The 14,394-nt window shown below is 40.9% G+C and overlaps 1 protein-coding gene across 2 annotated transcripts in view; it reads left to right on the top strand.

The window, feature by feature from the left end:
- LOC113804147 (P-selectin-like) overlaps positions 1–13,823 on the top strand; it is a 152,531-nt gene extending 138,708 nt beyond the window's left edge. The window contains exons 12-24 of one of the 2 annotated variants that reach the window (XM_070139045.1): positions 272–390; positions 1,304–1,399; positions 1,815–1,953; positions 2,325–2,498; positions 2,867–3,046; positions 3,884–4,010; positions 4,580–4,692; positions 5,295–5,474; positions 5,934–6,113; positions 7,028–7,207; positions 8,015–8,192; positions 9,965–10,071; positions 10,802–13,823. In XM_070139045.1, coding sequence (XP_069995146.1) covers positions 272–390; positions 1,304–1,399; positions 1,815–1,953; positions 2,325–2,498; positions 2,867–3,046; positions 3,884–4,010; positions 4,580–4,692; positions 5,295–5,474; positions 5,934–6,113; positions 7,028–7,207; positions 8,015–8,192; positions 9,965–10,071; positions 10,802–11,094 — 2,066 coding nt within the window. In that variant the 3' untranslated portion in view covers positions 11,095–13,823. Of the gene's footprint in view, positions 1–271; positions 391–1,303; positions 1,400–1,814; positions 1,954–2,324; positions 2,499–2,866; positions 3,047–3,883; positions 4,011–4,579; positions 4,693–5,294; positions 5,475–5,933; positions 6,114–7,027; positions 7,208–8,014; positions 8,193–9,961; positions 10,072–10,801 lie in introns of both variants that reach the window. The other variant, XM_070139044.1, reaches the window with a different exon arrangement.
- The last annotated feature ends 571 nt before the right edge of the window (positions 13,824–14,394 follow it).

The raw sequence follows: 14,394 nt of genomic DNA, 5'->3' as shown, positions 1-14,394 counted from the left end.
GGGAGTGTGTGAATGAGTAAATTAGTGAATGAAGGGAGAGAGGGAGACGAATATGTGTTAGAGAGAAAGAAAGAAAGAAAGAAAGAGAATATATGGACACAAAACAGCAACAAAAATCCATAAATAGATAAAAAATCTCACGCTTTTAAAATCTCAGAACACTCAAACGCACATAGACCCACCGAGTCGCCAGTATACAGCCAATATACTAACACCTCTCACCCCCCCCTCCCCAACTCCCCTCCCCCCGCCCTGCTTCCCCCGGACGCAGACTCCTGGTGCCCTGAGATGACAGCACCTGCGCACGGTCAGCTGGTTCTGAGCGGCCGCCGATCAGGTGACACAGCCACCTTCTCCTGCGACCCAGGGTATAACCTCCACGGAGTCAAGGTGAGTTTTCTTCTTGTTGCTGTTGTTCATCGTCTTTTATTTGTTTTTGTATGATTAAGAGGTACGTGCTTCGACATTTTTTTCCTGTATATATCTTCGTTTTAAGTTAATTAAACATGGCATGAAGTATCTGGTCTCACTTTAATTAATCCATATCAGCCTCTTGATTCACTCGGATTAATCCACACCAGACAATTTATTTCACCCAAATAACTACTCACCACACACCTGAAATCTAATTTCCTCAAAATTAATCCTCTCCACCCGTTTAATCTCCTAATCTCCCCGTAATTAATCTACGCCACACTTCTAATCCTCTCAGATTAATGCACCCCAGACACATAATCTCCTCCAAATTAATCCACAGCAGATACCTTATTTCAAAATGGATTAATTCTGCACATTAAATCTCCCCAAAACTAATTCACATCACATGCTTAATTAATCCCACATTTTTATTTCCTATAGATTAATCTAGACCAAACAGTTGATCTCCCCCAAATAAATTCCCACTACACAGTTTCTCTTCTAATCCCCCACCCATCAAAAAAATCCTCACCAAACATTTAATCTCAAAATATATCCCCACCCCACATTTTGTCTCTTAATCTCCCCCCAAATTAATCCTCACCAAACAGTCTCCCCAAATAAATTCCCACCACACACTTTGTCTCCTAATCTCCCCCCCCCCAGAAAAAAATAATAATAATAATCCCCACCAAACAGTTGATCTCCGAAATAAATCCCCACTATTTGTCTCCTACCCCCCCCCCCAAAAAAAAAAAAAAAAGTAATAATAATAATCCACACCAAACAGTTGATCTCCGAAATAAATCCCCACCCCACAATTTGTCTCCTGATCTCCCCCCCAAATTAATCCACCCTGACGCCCCCTTTGTCTCTGCTCCTCCAGACGATCTCCTGCGAGCTGGGAGGAACCTGGTCCGGGGAGGCACCTTCCTGTAGGTTCATCGACTGTGGTGTTCCCGAAGACCTTAGGGATGGCGAGGTAAAGTGGGAAGGATAGATTTGTGTTTTTTATTATTATTATGATTTTTTGTTTATATTTGCTTTTCGTTTATATTTGTATTTTTGTTTATATATATATTTTATTCTTATTCTGATTTTTTGTTTATGTTTAGAAGGGTGGTGTGATTGTGAAGTTTGGTTCTTTTCTTTTTTTATATTGATTTGCGTTTGGATATATGTGTTAAAACGTACGTATTTGTGTGTTTGTGTGTGTGAGAGAGCGAGAGCGAGGGAGAGAGATAGAGAGAGAGAGAGAGAGAGAGAGAATGTGAATGAAAATATGTGTGTTTGTATCTATCTGTTTATCCATCCATATCACAAAACTCATTTTCCCCCAAAAAGTATTAACCCATCCCAATACTTACAACGACCCCCCTCCATTATCCCCCCAACAGATGACCTTAGTCAACGGGACGACCTTCCTGAACTCCGTGGCGACGTACGAATGCGGAGACGACTTCTGGCTCGAAGGAGAGGCCGAGAGGGTCTGCCTTGAGGACGGACACTGGAGTGGCGTCGCTCCCATGTGCCTGCGTAGGTGGCTCCTGTGCTAAGGGATTTGAGATTTTTTTTCCTTTTTCTTTCTGTTTTCTTTTTGAAGTTTGTTTATTGGTTGATTGATTTTAATGTTCTGTTTTGTGGGAGATTGGTCGGTTTTCGTTTTTTGTTTTTTATTTGGTTTGATGATAATGATAATAGTAATAATGTTAATGATAATGATAATAGTAATAACAATGATCCTAAACATAATAATGATTTTAAGAATAATGATAAGAATGAATAATAATAATGATAAAAATAATAATACTCACGATAACAATGATGAGAATACCAAACAATAACGACAATAACCTTACACATCTACCACCCACCACCCACTCATTAACCGCCTCACTTCCCTCCAGTCATCGGCTGTAACGAACCGGAAGTGCCCACCGGAGGTTACGTCACCGGGTATAGCTTCGACGTGCACTCCGAGGTCGAGTACCACTGCGAGACTGGGCATTACCTCACGGGCGACACCATTCGGGTTTGTTTACGTAACGGCGAGTGGAGCGGGTCGGCCCCCTCGTGCACGTGTGAGTATCAGCTGATTTTTGTTGAGTATCAGCTGATTTTTTGTGAATGAGTTAGAAGGGAGAGGGTAGGGGGGTTGTTGGGAGTCTGTGTTTTGTTATTTTAATGAATGGGATGAATGAGGGTGGGAGAGAATTGTTTTGTTTGTTTGATTGATTTAGTTTTTCTTTTGAGGTGTTTGTTTGTTTTTATTAGTCTGAAATATTGATATCGTTTGTATTTATGTTTATTTTTATATTGTTTTGTGTGTTTTATCGTTTTATTTATATTGCTTTGTGTGTTTTGTATTGTTTTATTTATATTGTTTTATATGTTATTGTTCTCCTTTCTTTTCGACTCCCCCTACTCACCTTACCTTCCTCAACCCCAGACGTCGATTGCGGTCGAGTGCCTCCCATGACGCGAGGTGAAGTCTTCTACCTGAATGAATCGACCTTCCTGGGCAGTCACCTGACCTACACCTGCAACCAGAACTACAAGCTGATTGGGGATGGCCATAGAGTGTGCGAAAGAGACTCACGTTGGAGTGGAGAGGCGCCCAAGTGTGAGGGTAAGGCGGTCGGGAAAAGTTGTTGAAGTTTTGGATTTCGATTTTTTTTTTTGGGGGGGGGGGGATTTGGGTATTTTGAGAATTCTGAGTTTATATCTTCTCTTTCATAATCCTTTCTTCGTATTGATTGTTACCTCGTTTGTTAGCAGGATAACCCAAAAAGTTATAACAGATTTTTTTTATGATTGCATCATTACCCCTATTGCTTTCGCCTCTGCCAAAGAGGTTACGTATGATATTGATCATTTTTACGACTTAAGCAACATTTATATATTTATTTCTGGATCTAACATGTATAACTCTGTATATGGTATTGATAATTTTCAATTAATACATTCTCTCTCTCTCTCTCTCTCTCTCTCTCTCTCTCTCTCTCTCTCTCTCTCTCTCTCTCTCTCTCTCTCTCTCTCTCTCTCTCTCTCTCTCTCTCTCTCTCTCTCTCCTCTCGCCTCTCTCTCCTCTCGCCTCTCTCGCCTCTCGCCTCTCTCCTCTCGCCTCTCTCTCCTCTCTCCTCTCTCCTCTCTCCTCTCTCCTCTCTCCTCTCTCCTCTCTCTCCTCTCGCATCTCTCTCTTCTCTCCTCTCTCCTCTCTCCTCTCTCCTCTCTCCTCTCTCCTCTCTCCTCTCTCCTCTCTCCTCTCTCCTCTCTCCTCTCTCCTCTCTCCTCTCTCCTCTCTCCTCTCTCCTCTCTCCTCTCTCCTCTCTCCTCTCTCCTCTCTCCTCTCTCTCTCTCTCTCTCTCTCTCTCTCTCTCTCTATCTCTCTCTCTCTCTTTCTCTCTCATTTACCTATAAAATATATGATATTTACATATTTAACGTTTATATACGATAACTTCAGAGATCCGGTGCAGCGAGCCCGAGCACCCGGCCCTCACCCGCCACACCATCACAGGGAACGACCGGCGAATGTCGTCGACGGTGGCTCGCCGGAGGGACCCCAAGCCGGCAGACCCCTATACGTACAGGTGAGGGAGGCTGGGTCGGATTCTGTGTGGGTTTTGGTTGTTGGGAGGTCGTAAGTTTGGGGGGTTTTGGGGTTGTTTTCTTTCTTTCTTTATTGTTTTCTTTCTTTCTTTGTTGTTTTATTTCTTTCTTTATTGTTTTCTTTCTTTCTTTGTTGTTTTCTTTCTTTCTTTATTGTTTTCTTTCTTTCTTTCTTTAGCGGTTGGAATCAGTTTTGAAGTCCGTTGAAGATGTTCTTGGGCTTTCATTATTCCGAAGGAGTTTTTGGATGTATTTTGTTTATTCATTTTCTCATCTTAGTAATCAAGTTTCACATTTTTCTTTTACATTTTTTTGATATATAAAATATCCATCAAACAATACAGATATAAAGACTCCACCCCACCCCACCCCCAAATTAAAGTGATAATAGGAGTGATAAAAATAAAGATAAAGTAAAAGATTAAATAACAATAAGAATAGGAAATTTTAAAAAATCTAGGCTCATCACATCACGAATCTCCCTCAACACTCTTTGTTACTTAATGATCAATTAATGATTAAACTATTAATAATCCCTGCCACATAACAGAGTCGGCAGTGTGGTGACGTACCGGTGCGAGCGAGGCTATGTGGTCCAAGGCGGCGGTATGAGGACCTGTTCGCTCACTGGGAACTGGACCAACGACCCGCCATCTTGTAAATGTGAGTCGGTTTAGAATTGACGTTGTTGTTGTTTTATTCCGGTTGTGTTATGCTATGTTGGATTTTGTCATGTGAGTCGATTTACAGTTAACTTTTTTTTTTTTTTTGAAGCGAGTCGATTTTAAATTTATATTATTATTTTTGCGTGTGTTTTTTGTTTTTGTTTTACGATTTTGGATTTTGTTTGTGTTTTTATTTGTTGAGCTATGTCTGTGTAACTTTTTTATTTCAAATAATTCGAAGTTTACTGAAATTGAGTTGCTTGTGTGAAATAAATACTTTGATGTTTATTAAGCTCTTGTAATGAAACTGAATCATGATTGTGGAAATGTGTTGATATTTTTCATTTATGAATTCATAATTTGGTATAAGAGGAAAAGTACACAGGCAGTACTTAGCTATTAGAATAAGTACAGCGAAGGAAAAAAACACAAAGCCCCAAAATTAAATAAAAATAGGGTGAAAATACAATAAAATACCCTTAAATACTATTGAATACACTTAGATACCCTTAAACACCACAGAAAACCCTTAAATTCAACTAAATACCCTCAGAAAATCCTTTTACATAAACCAATACTAATCCCGTACCCCTTCCCCAGACGTGGACTGCGGCCAGCCCGAGAACATCGAGCACGGCACCTGGCGCCTTCTGAGCAATGAGACCTTCTACACGGCTCAGGTGGCCTACGAGTGCCCTGAGAACTGGAAGCTGGACGGCCGCCTCCGTCGCTTCTGCCAGGAGAACGGGACGTGGGCGGGGGAGACGCCTAAATGCATAGGTGAGGATTTTGATTGGGTGTGGTGTAAGGACTGGGTTTATTCACTAACTACAAGGTGCACTTACGGGGAAATGTTGGCTGGAGTTAAGCTAACGAATGTCAGCTGATATTAACATCGTATATGGAACCCGAAAGAACGAAAAGAATGCATGATGATTTTCAAAAATAAACAAAGAAATACCTATAATGATTTACATTGATATGCGGTTTCCAGAAAAAGAAACAACGTAGAAACCAGTATATGAAGATTTTTAAAGATAAACCAACAAATGCCCTCAGTTATTTACACCGATTCTTACATGATAACCCCCCCCCAAAAAAAAAAAAAAAAAAAGATAAAATAAAATAAAATGTTATGAAATATAAAAATAAAGAATAATAATAAAATAAAAATACATTTTTTTGTTTTAACGCGACACCAATCTAACAAAGCCTTCTCTCTCTTCCTTATAAAAACAGAGGTGCTGTGCTCACCCTTAGCCAAGGATCTGACGGAGGCCCTGAGCGTGGAGGAGGGCGACCGCAAGGTGGGCTCGACGGCCACCTACTCCTGCGAGGTGGGCCGGACGCTGGTGGGCGAGGCGACGAGGGAGTGCCGCCAGCATGGTATCTGGTCTGGCACTCAGCCGCGGTGTGAATGTGAGTTGTTGTTGTTTTTTGAGGGCGGGGTGGAGAGAGGTTGGGGAGGTTGGGGGAGGGGGTGGATGGAGGTGAGGGTGGATGGGGAGGGGGTGTTGGGAGTGAGGGTGTAGGGAAGTTGTGGGATTGATAGGAGTTGGGGTAAGGGGGTGGGGGCGTTGTAGGGTGTTAGGGTAAGGGTGTAAGGAGGTTTTGGGGTGGATGAGGGTTGTAGGATGGTTGGAAGAAGGGTGTGGGGAGGTTGGGAATGGGTAGGGCTTAGGGCATGAGTTTGGATAGGGGGCGTGGGGTTGGTGTAGGAAATGGCTGTTGATAAGAAAAGGGAATATGAGAAAGGGGTTAGACAGCGAGGTAGTTAAAGAGAGTTTAGGGTGAAGGTTGTGGGTTTTGGGGATGGGTAGGGGGTAGAATCAGTAATAGGGTAGGGGTAGGGAGGTTGAGGGAAAGTGAAAGTGTAAAAAAAAGATTAATGAAGAAGCAATAAGGAAAGGAGGGGTGGAAGATAGAGGCAAGGGGTCGGAAAGATGGGGTGTAGGATGTGGAGACAAAGGTGGAGATACGAAGATAGAGAATGAGAAAGGGAAAGAGAATACTAATAAAAAAAGGAGAAAAAGGAGAAGAAATCCGGAGGTTGAGGTTAAGATTAAAGAAAGAAAGGGGGAGGCAACAAAACAAAAAATACAAGGAAAAAACTCATGAAATTCCGTCACATAGAATGTAATACAGTCATATGTACACGATCATTTCCATACTTGATAGTTTATATCTAAAATACAATACGATAACACTTCTACACGAAGTCATAGCAAAGAACAAAAGAAAACGTCTCACCTCTCGATATATCAAATAGATATTAATTACATACCACATTTGATAGAAGGAAAATTATGAAGATAATGCCATTTTTTACCCAGGGGTGTCCTGTACGATGCCGGAAGACATAGAAAACGGGCGTATTGTGCGTCTGAATGAAACGCTATTGTATGCTACCGTTGTGGAGTACCATTGCCTGCCCAAGTACCGTCTCGATGGCCCCTTCATGCGTACCTGTACCACGAAGGGCTCATGGTCCGGAGATGTACCTAGATGTGTCTGTAAGTCTTTGTGTGAATTGTTCTGAGTTTGGTTTTACATTTTTTTTGTTTGAGTCTAGGGAATGGAAAGTTTCTGTTTAAGGTAAAAATTGGTATTTCGTTTCTTGTTGGTATCTTGGTTGTTGTTTTTCTGTATTATATCTGTTTCATCACGTTTTTTTCTTCTCTTGTACGATTTTCTCTTATATATTCATTTTCATTTGATTACCTTCCCTCACCTTTTTGTCTCTTCTACTTTTACTCGATCTGCCTTAATGAAATTTCTCCTATCCCCCCTTTCCCTCCCTTTCACCTTCCTCCCTCCACCCTTTTCCCTCTGTCCTTTATCTCTACTTTCCCTCCTTCCCTCCCTCTCACGTACCACCTCACACTCCATTAATGTCCCTTTCTCTCTATTTTCCTTTCCCTCTCCCTCCTTATACCACCCCTTTCCCTCTCCCTCGCCTCCGGTCCCGCCCTCCCTACCTCTTTCCTTTTCTCCCTCTAACTCTTCCCCCCCCTCCCCTCCCTACCTACCTACCTCCCCCTCCTTTTCTCCCTCTAACTCCTCCCTCCCCACCTACCTCCCCCTCCTTTTCTCCCTCTAATACCTCCCTCCCCTCCCCTCCTTACCCACCTCCCCCTCTTTTCTCCCTCTAATTCCTCCCTCCCCTCCTCTCCTTACCTACCTCCCCCTCTTTTCTCCCTCCTCCCTCCCTACCTACCTCCTTCCTATTCTCCCTCTAACTTCCCTTCCCTGAACTTCCCTTCCTTGAACTTTCCTTCCCTGAATTTTCTTTCCCTTAACTTCCCTTCCCTTCCCCGCAGTGGACACCGAAGACTACGGCGTCCTGGGAGACAACACCGTGGACGGGACGACGAACTCCGCCAGGGGGACGTCGCCAGGGAGTCTCGAGGAAGCTTCGAATACCGGTCTCTACGTCGGTCTCGCCTTCGGTCTCATCGGCGTGATCATCGTGGCCGTTCTCTTCGTGTTTTTGAGAACGTGAGTGTGGTTTGGTCGCGCTCTGGTTGGGTAGGATGGTGTTTGGGGCATGGGAGGCTGTGGGAGGGTGTTGGGACGTCGGAGACTGTGGGAGGGTATTGGGGCATGGGAGGCTGTGGGAGGGTGTTGGGGCATGGGAGGCTGTGGGAGGGTGGTCGTGGTTTCTGTTGTGACTTCTTTTTCTGGTTTTAAGCTGTGGTATGGTTGTTGGTTTGTTTGTGAGGGAGTGAAATGTGGTAGTCTCTTTCATTCCTTCTATTTGGACCTCTTTTATTTTAGGTTGTGGCTGTGGTAGTTTATAGTTGGTTGTTGGTTTGGTTGTGAATGAGTGAAATGGGATAGTCTATTTTCTTCTATCTATCTTGAACCTTTTTCTTTTTTTTAGGTTATGGTTGGTTGTGGTAGTGAGTGAGTGAAATAGGGTAGTCCTATCCTTGTCCCTTTTCCCCTTTTCTTTCTTTTGTGTTATTTCTATTTGCATTATGGCGGGCTATGATGAATAGTGAATGAATGCAGTGAGATAGTCTTTCTTTTTTTCTTTTGTTTTTTTATCAGTATTTTCTTTGTGGTTTTATTTTTTTACACACACACACACACACACGCACACACACACACACACACACACACACACACACACACACACACACACACACACACACACACACACACACACACACACACACACACACACACACACACACACACACACACACACACACACACACACACACACACACACACACACACACACACACACACACACACACACACACACACACACACACACACACACACACACACACACACACACACAGATATATATATATATATATATATATATATATATATATATATATATATATGTATAGCGAATGAATGCAGTAAGATAGCTTTTTCTTCCCTTCGATCTCTATCATGCTTCCTTTCTTTTTTTACGTGTTCTTACTATTTTCTATATGGTTTTATTATCGTGAATCTGCATACCATATATTGCTCTCTTTACAAGCCGCTGGAAGTGCGTTCCTAGACACGCCACTCTAGAGGTATGTTGTTTTCAGACGGTCCTTAATAATAGTAATGTGTTAGTACTTATTTTTGGTATCCTAAGGTATCTGTTATCACGGGTTGAATTATTCATTCGCTAATTCTTTTTTTCTTTCTTTCTCCCCTTCTTTATTCCCACTCCTTACTTCCAACTGATCTTATTTCTTTCTACTTTTCCCCTTTCCTCCTCCCATTTTCTATTTTTTCGCTTTTACTTCTTCTATTTCCTCTTTCCCTTCACCTTTCTCCCTTTCCCTTCCTCCCTTCCTCCACCCCTTCGTCTTTCCCCTCTCTCTTCCCACTTTCTTCTCTCCCTCTCTCCCCTTTTTCCCTTTCCACTTTTCCTTCCCATCTCTCCTCTCTCCCCTTCTCTCCTCTCCCCTCTCTCCCCTTCTCTCCTCTCTCCCTCCCCCCCTCTCTCCTCTCTCCCCTCTCTCCCCTTCTCTCCTCTCCCCCCTCTCCCCTTCTCTCCTCTCCCCTCTCCCCTCTCTCCCCTCCTCTCCCTCTCTCCCATCCTCTCCCTCTCTCCCCTCCTCTCTCTCTCTCCCCTCCTCTCCCTATCTCCCCTCCTCTTCTCTCTTCCCCCCCCTCTCCTCCCCCCTCTCCCTCTCGCCCCTCCTCCCCTCTCTTTCTCTCTCCCCTTCTCCCCTCCTCTCTCTCTCTCCCCCTCTCTCCTCTCTCCCTCTCGCCCTCTCTCCTCTCTCCCTCTTCAACCCCTCCCTCAGCAGGCGCCAGCAGAAGGAGGCCAAGCAGGACCCTCCCGCACACATGAAACCGAAGGACGAACGTAACGCAGAAGCAATGAGTTACGCCAACCTCAGCGATCCTACGACAGGTAACAGGGATTTTGTGGTTAATTAAAGGCATCTTTTCCAACGGTTACGGGAAACGCGACACCTCTTGCGCGACAGGAATCGAGCAGACGGTTAACTTTGAGTTGCTAGATGCATTCCTCCTACTTTGGATATTTCATGCATATTCGTACTTATATTGGATATCTATAACACCGCACTACCCATCATAAGATATCAAAAGCCATCTTGGACATCATATTCCAAAATACTGTGTACCTGTCGGAAAAATAACTAGTACAGTAAAATAGCAAGCCGCCAACCGCGATCATTCCCATTACGTCACAGAAATGGGCGGAGCTTAGAGGCCTATCTCGCCTCCGATCACGAGACAGCTTTTGGCGACACCCGAAGTCCCACCGGAAAAGATGCCCTAATTCATATTTTCCCATGGGACATTGTCATTGGATAGGATACGATGGTTCTTTTCATAAAAGCCCGTGGTTTGTTTTGTTTTATTACGTATGGTAGTTGAGATTTGTATTTTCTACACGTAGAGAAATTCCTAATTTTTATTGAAATAATTGCGCATTTTCAAAGTGAATAGATAGAGAAGTATATATTTATTTCAAGTGAATGGATAAAAAAGTATAAATATCAAGTGAATGGGTAGAAAAAAAAGTTTTCAAAAGTAATCGATAGAGAAAAGAAACATATTTTCACCTAATTATCTTTAACCTCGTAACCCCCCTTCCCCCCCTCTTACCCCCACAGGCAACAACATCTACGAAAACATTCCTGACGACGTCGAGGAGTACACCGACATGACCGGCCCCTACACGGCCCCCTCGGGAGTCACCAACCACACTTACGCGAACGGCCACCAACCCACTTACACGAACGGCATGATGGCTTCCACGGCACGCCCTCCCGCTCACATCCTGTCCCGCCCACGCATGCCTCCCCCACAGCCGCCCACGGTGCCGCCCACAGCCAGACCGGCTAATGCCCACCAGCCGTCTGTCGTCACGATTAATGGCGTGACGGTGGCCAGTAATGGGACATAGACGCGCGAATCTCCTTTGTTTTGGACGCTGCGATCTTCGCCTGTTTTAGAGGGTTGGATTCGATGTGTAGAATGTTCTTATTGAGTTTGATACTTATTCGGTTTATGTGATTATCTTCTTTTTGTTTATTTTTATACATATTACTGTCATTTTAATTGGTTATTTTATGTGTTATTTTAAACTTGAACTTAATAGGAAAAATATTAAACGTGTCACATGCATTCATACAGGATATTTTATGGTTTAAAGGGACTGGATGGAAGTCATTTTAATTTTTTAATCTTTTAAAAGGTAGGTGTTCATTATTAGGTATTCCTTTATTAAGATATAATATGACAATACAAGACTAGAATTTTGTCGGAAAGGAATATAGAGGCATATTACTTATGAATTTACACCAATGCCCTATTTTCACAACCCTTTTTTAACATGACTCGCAAACTTAGAGAAACTCAACCTCTCGGGATTTTTATACAATCTTAAATGAATGTATATAAAGTATTTTTATATTAATACACTATTGTCTGTAAGAGGGATAGGAACATGTAAATTTACGATCGTAAAGTTGTCTGGAATGGTGTATAATCATACACAATTTTCTATGTATAGGATCTAGGAAGGCGTTTGTGTGTGTACATATATGTATAAATAGTTAAGAGTTAATGTATCGGTTGGTTGCATAAACAAGAAGAGGAAATAACAACTATACTAGTTCTAGAAGCATCCAAGATGAATTTAACTACATATCTCCGGTGATAGCGTAATATTTGGAGATAAAATCCACTTGAAATGATAAAAAAACAATAATTATATCAGATCGCATAGCATACACGATCACTGTCTAAAATGGATTCCTATTTTTTGTGTTGGACAGATTTTGATTATTTTTTTGTATGCTGTATCTTGCACAGTTGATTATATATTTTTTATTCTTTTTTGAGCTTTGTATCGTTATGAATGGTACATGATTTTTATGTGAAACCCCAAAACATATAATAAAAACATTGCACATGTTTGTTATAAAACATGTGATTGATATATTCGTGTATGTACTTATATATACACATATAGGTTTTAAGAAGGCGGTATTCTATTTCTTTTTTTCTTTAAATGCATATTATGTAGGGCGAAAATACAAGCATTCCTGGAAAAGAGAGACAGATGCTTAATGCAATTGTTACTATTGGAAATTGCTGACTTGTGTAATTCTGGAGTAATATTGATTTAATTGGGTAGGTTTGGAATGCTTGATAGATATTGAAAAGAATATCATTTGGTATTTTGTTTACATCGAGGCAAAAAATACGGCATAAATTTTTCCCCTAAGGAGTTCAGAATAGTGGATAAGTCCAAACAAATGTTAAGTGTTTTGTCTAAAATATGACTGGCTCCATTACCCTCCCACGAAATTACATCAGTCTTCCCATTTCTTCTTCTCCGTTTTCTGTGATCTTGGTCAATGGCGAATGCTTGATTTTCCCCCGCATTTCTCTACACAAATCTGATATACAACATTGAAATTCATCATCCTCAAACACCCTCACGTGCCTGTTTTCTGAGCGATAGAAGAGGTTTTCCTGTTTATAAATATGCATTAATGGGCTTATTGTGTTTTATCTTTATTACTCTCGTTTGAATTATCGTATTTGTCATTTTGGTTATATATTTTTCTTTTTTTTTTCATCGAGTGGATTGCTTATTATTAATAACATGGAAGTGACAGGTAATCTCACAGCAACACTTACACACAGCCTTATTACCACAGGCTTACGAACACTAGTGTTGCTTTACTAATACTGTGTCAGTGATTATAATAGACATGGATTATATTATATATATATATAGGTTTATGTAGTCCCGTCCGATAACCCACGCAGTCTAGTCTCGTAGACTTACATAGTTATTTAAGAGGATTTATATATGGTTCCGTCGGTCACTGAAAATGTGGGCATGTTTTTGTGGTGTTGAAAATCCCATAGAGTTTGGTCGGTCGAGTGTGTGATCTGGGTTCATTTTCCCCCCGTGGGTGCCTCACTTCCGCTAGCAGTCTCTGGTCCTATTTTATGTGTGGTTAACGTTATTTCTATCGTTTTACATAACTGCTATCGATTATTTCCGTGTATTATTGGTACTGCATATGCCATTACTGGTGTTTGCACAGGTCTGTTACTGTTGCTTGTATTATTACTTGGCTAAAACAGCTACTTTTACTTTCCGTGTTTTAGTATTGCTCATTTTGCTATTATTATTATCACCCTCACTAATTCTTCTGATTATTTTCCAATTTAATATTGTCATTTTTATTTTATTTTATCATCTACACCCTTACTTTATAATTATTCATAATATCCTGATAATTTTGACCGTTTTAACCGACTCTGATACCCTTGATATAACCGACCTAGCTACTTATTTTTCTTAAAATCTGCTAACATCAAATTTCATCATATTCTTTTAACCCTGACAGAATCCTTTCTACTCTTCCATTCTTATTAATAAAGGATTTTGATATAATAAATCACTCTTGAACGGCATTTTGACATTCCGTGATTTTAAGTATGTGTGTATGTGGCGGGATGCTCCTATTGGTCCGCTGGGGTCACGTGATTAGGATAGGTTGAACTTGGAACCGCCGTACTGTGTCGTGATTGGTCTATTTTACCCGCGTTGATTGTTGTAATATTTGTAAATACGAATTGCTATATTGTACAATAAATTATCCATCTGAATATTTGTCTTTTGAGTGGTCCTTTATTTTTTCTTTGGAAGATATAAGAGTAAATTATAAGTTAAAATGCACTGGCAATATATATATATATATATATATATATATATATATATATATATATATATATATATATATATATATATATATATATATATATATATATATATATATATATATATATATATATATATACATTATATACATATTATATATATATATCATATATAACTACGAAGCAAATAAAATCCTCGGTAAATTTATAAAGTAAGCTATGTCTGAAGATCTATATAGACATAGATATATTACATCTAGATATAATTAATCATTTCCAGTACCCTGTACTTATACATAACTTATAGACTACTACTACTAAACACAAATGTATAAAACAAAAGAAATATGGGATACACTGCACATTGGCCACTTCAGGAACCACAACCTGAAAGCTGAGACGCCCAGTGCCGCCTGAAACCACAAAAGGACATTAATGACTGGCCTTCGAGACATTCCTGAATTTGTAAAATACCCAACCCAAAGTTACAAAATTATTCCAAAATGAGTATCCCAATTGT

The sequence above is a fragment of the Penaeus vannamei genome, chromosome 25 (genome assembly GCF_042767895.1).
Source record: "Penaeus vannamei isolate JL-2024 chromosome 25, ASM4276789v1, whole genome shotgun sequence".
Classification (NCBI taxonomy): Eukaryota; Metazoa; Arthropoda; class Malacostraca; order Decapoda; family Penaeidae; genus Penaeus; species Penaeus vannamei.
This window is presented reverse-complemented; position numbering and strand designations above follow the sequence as displayed.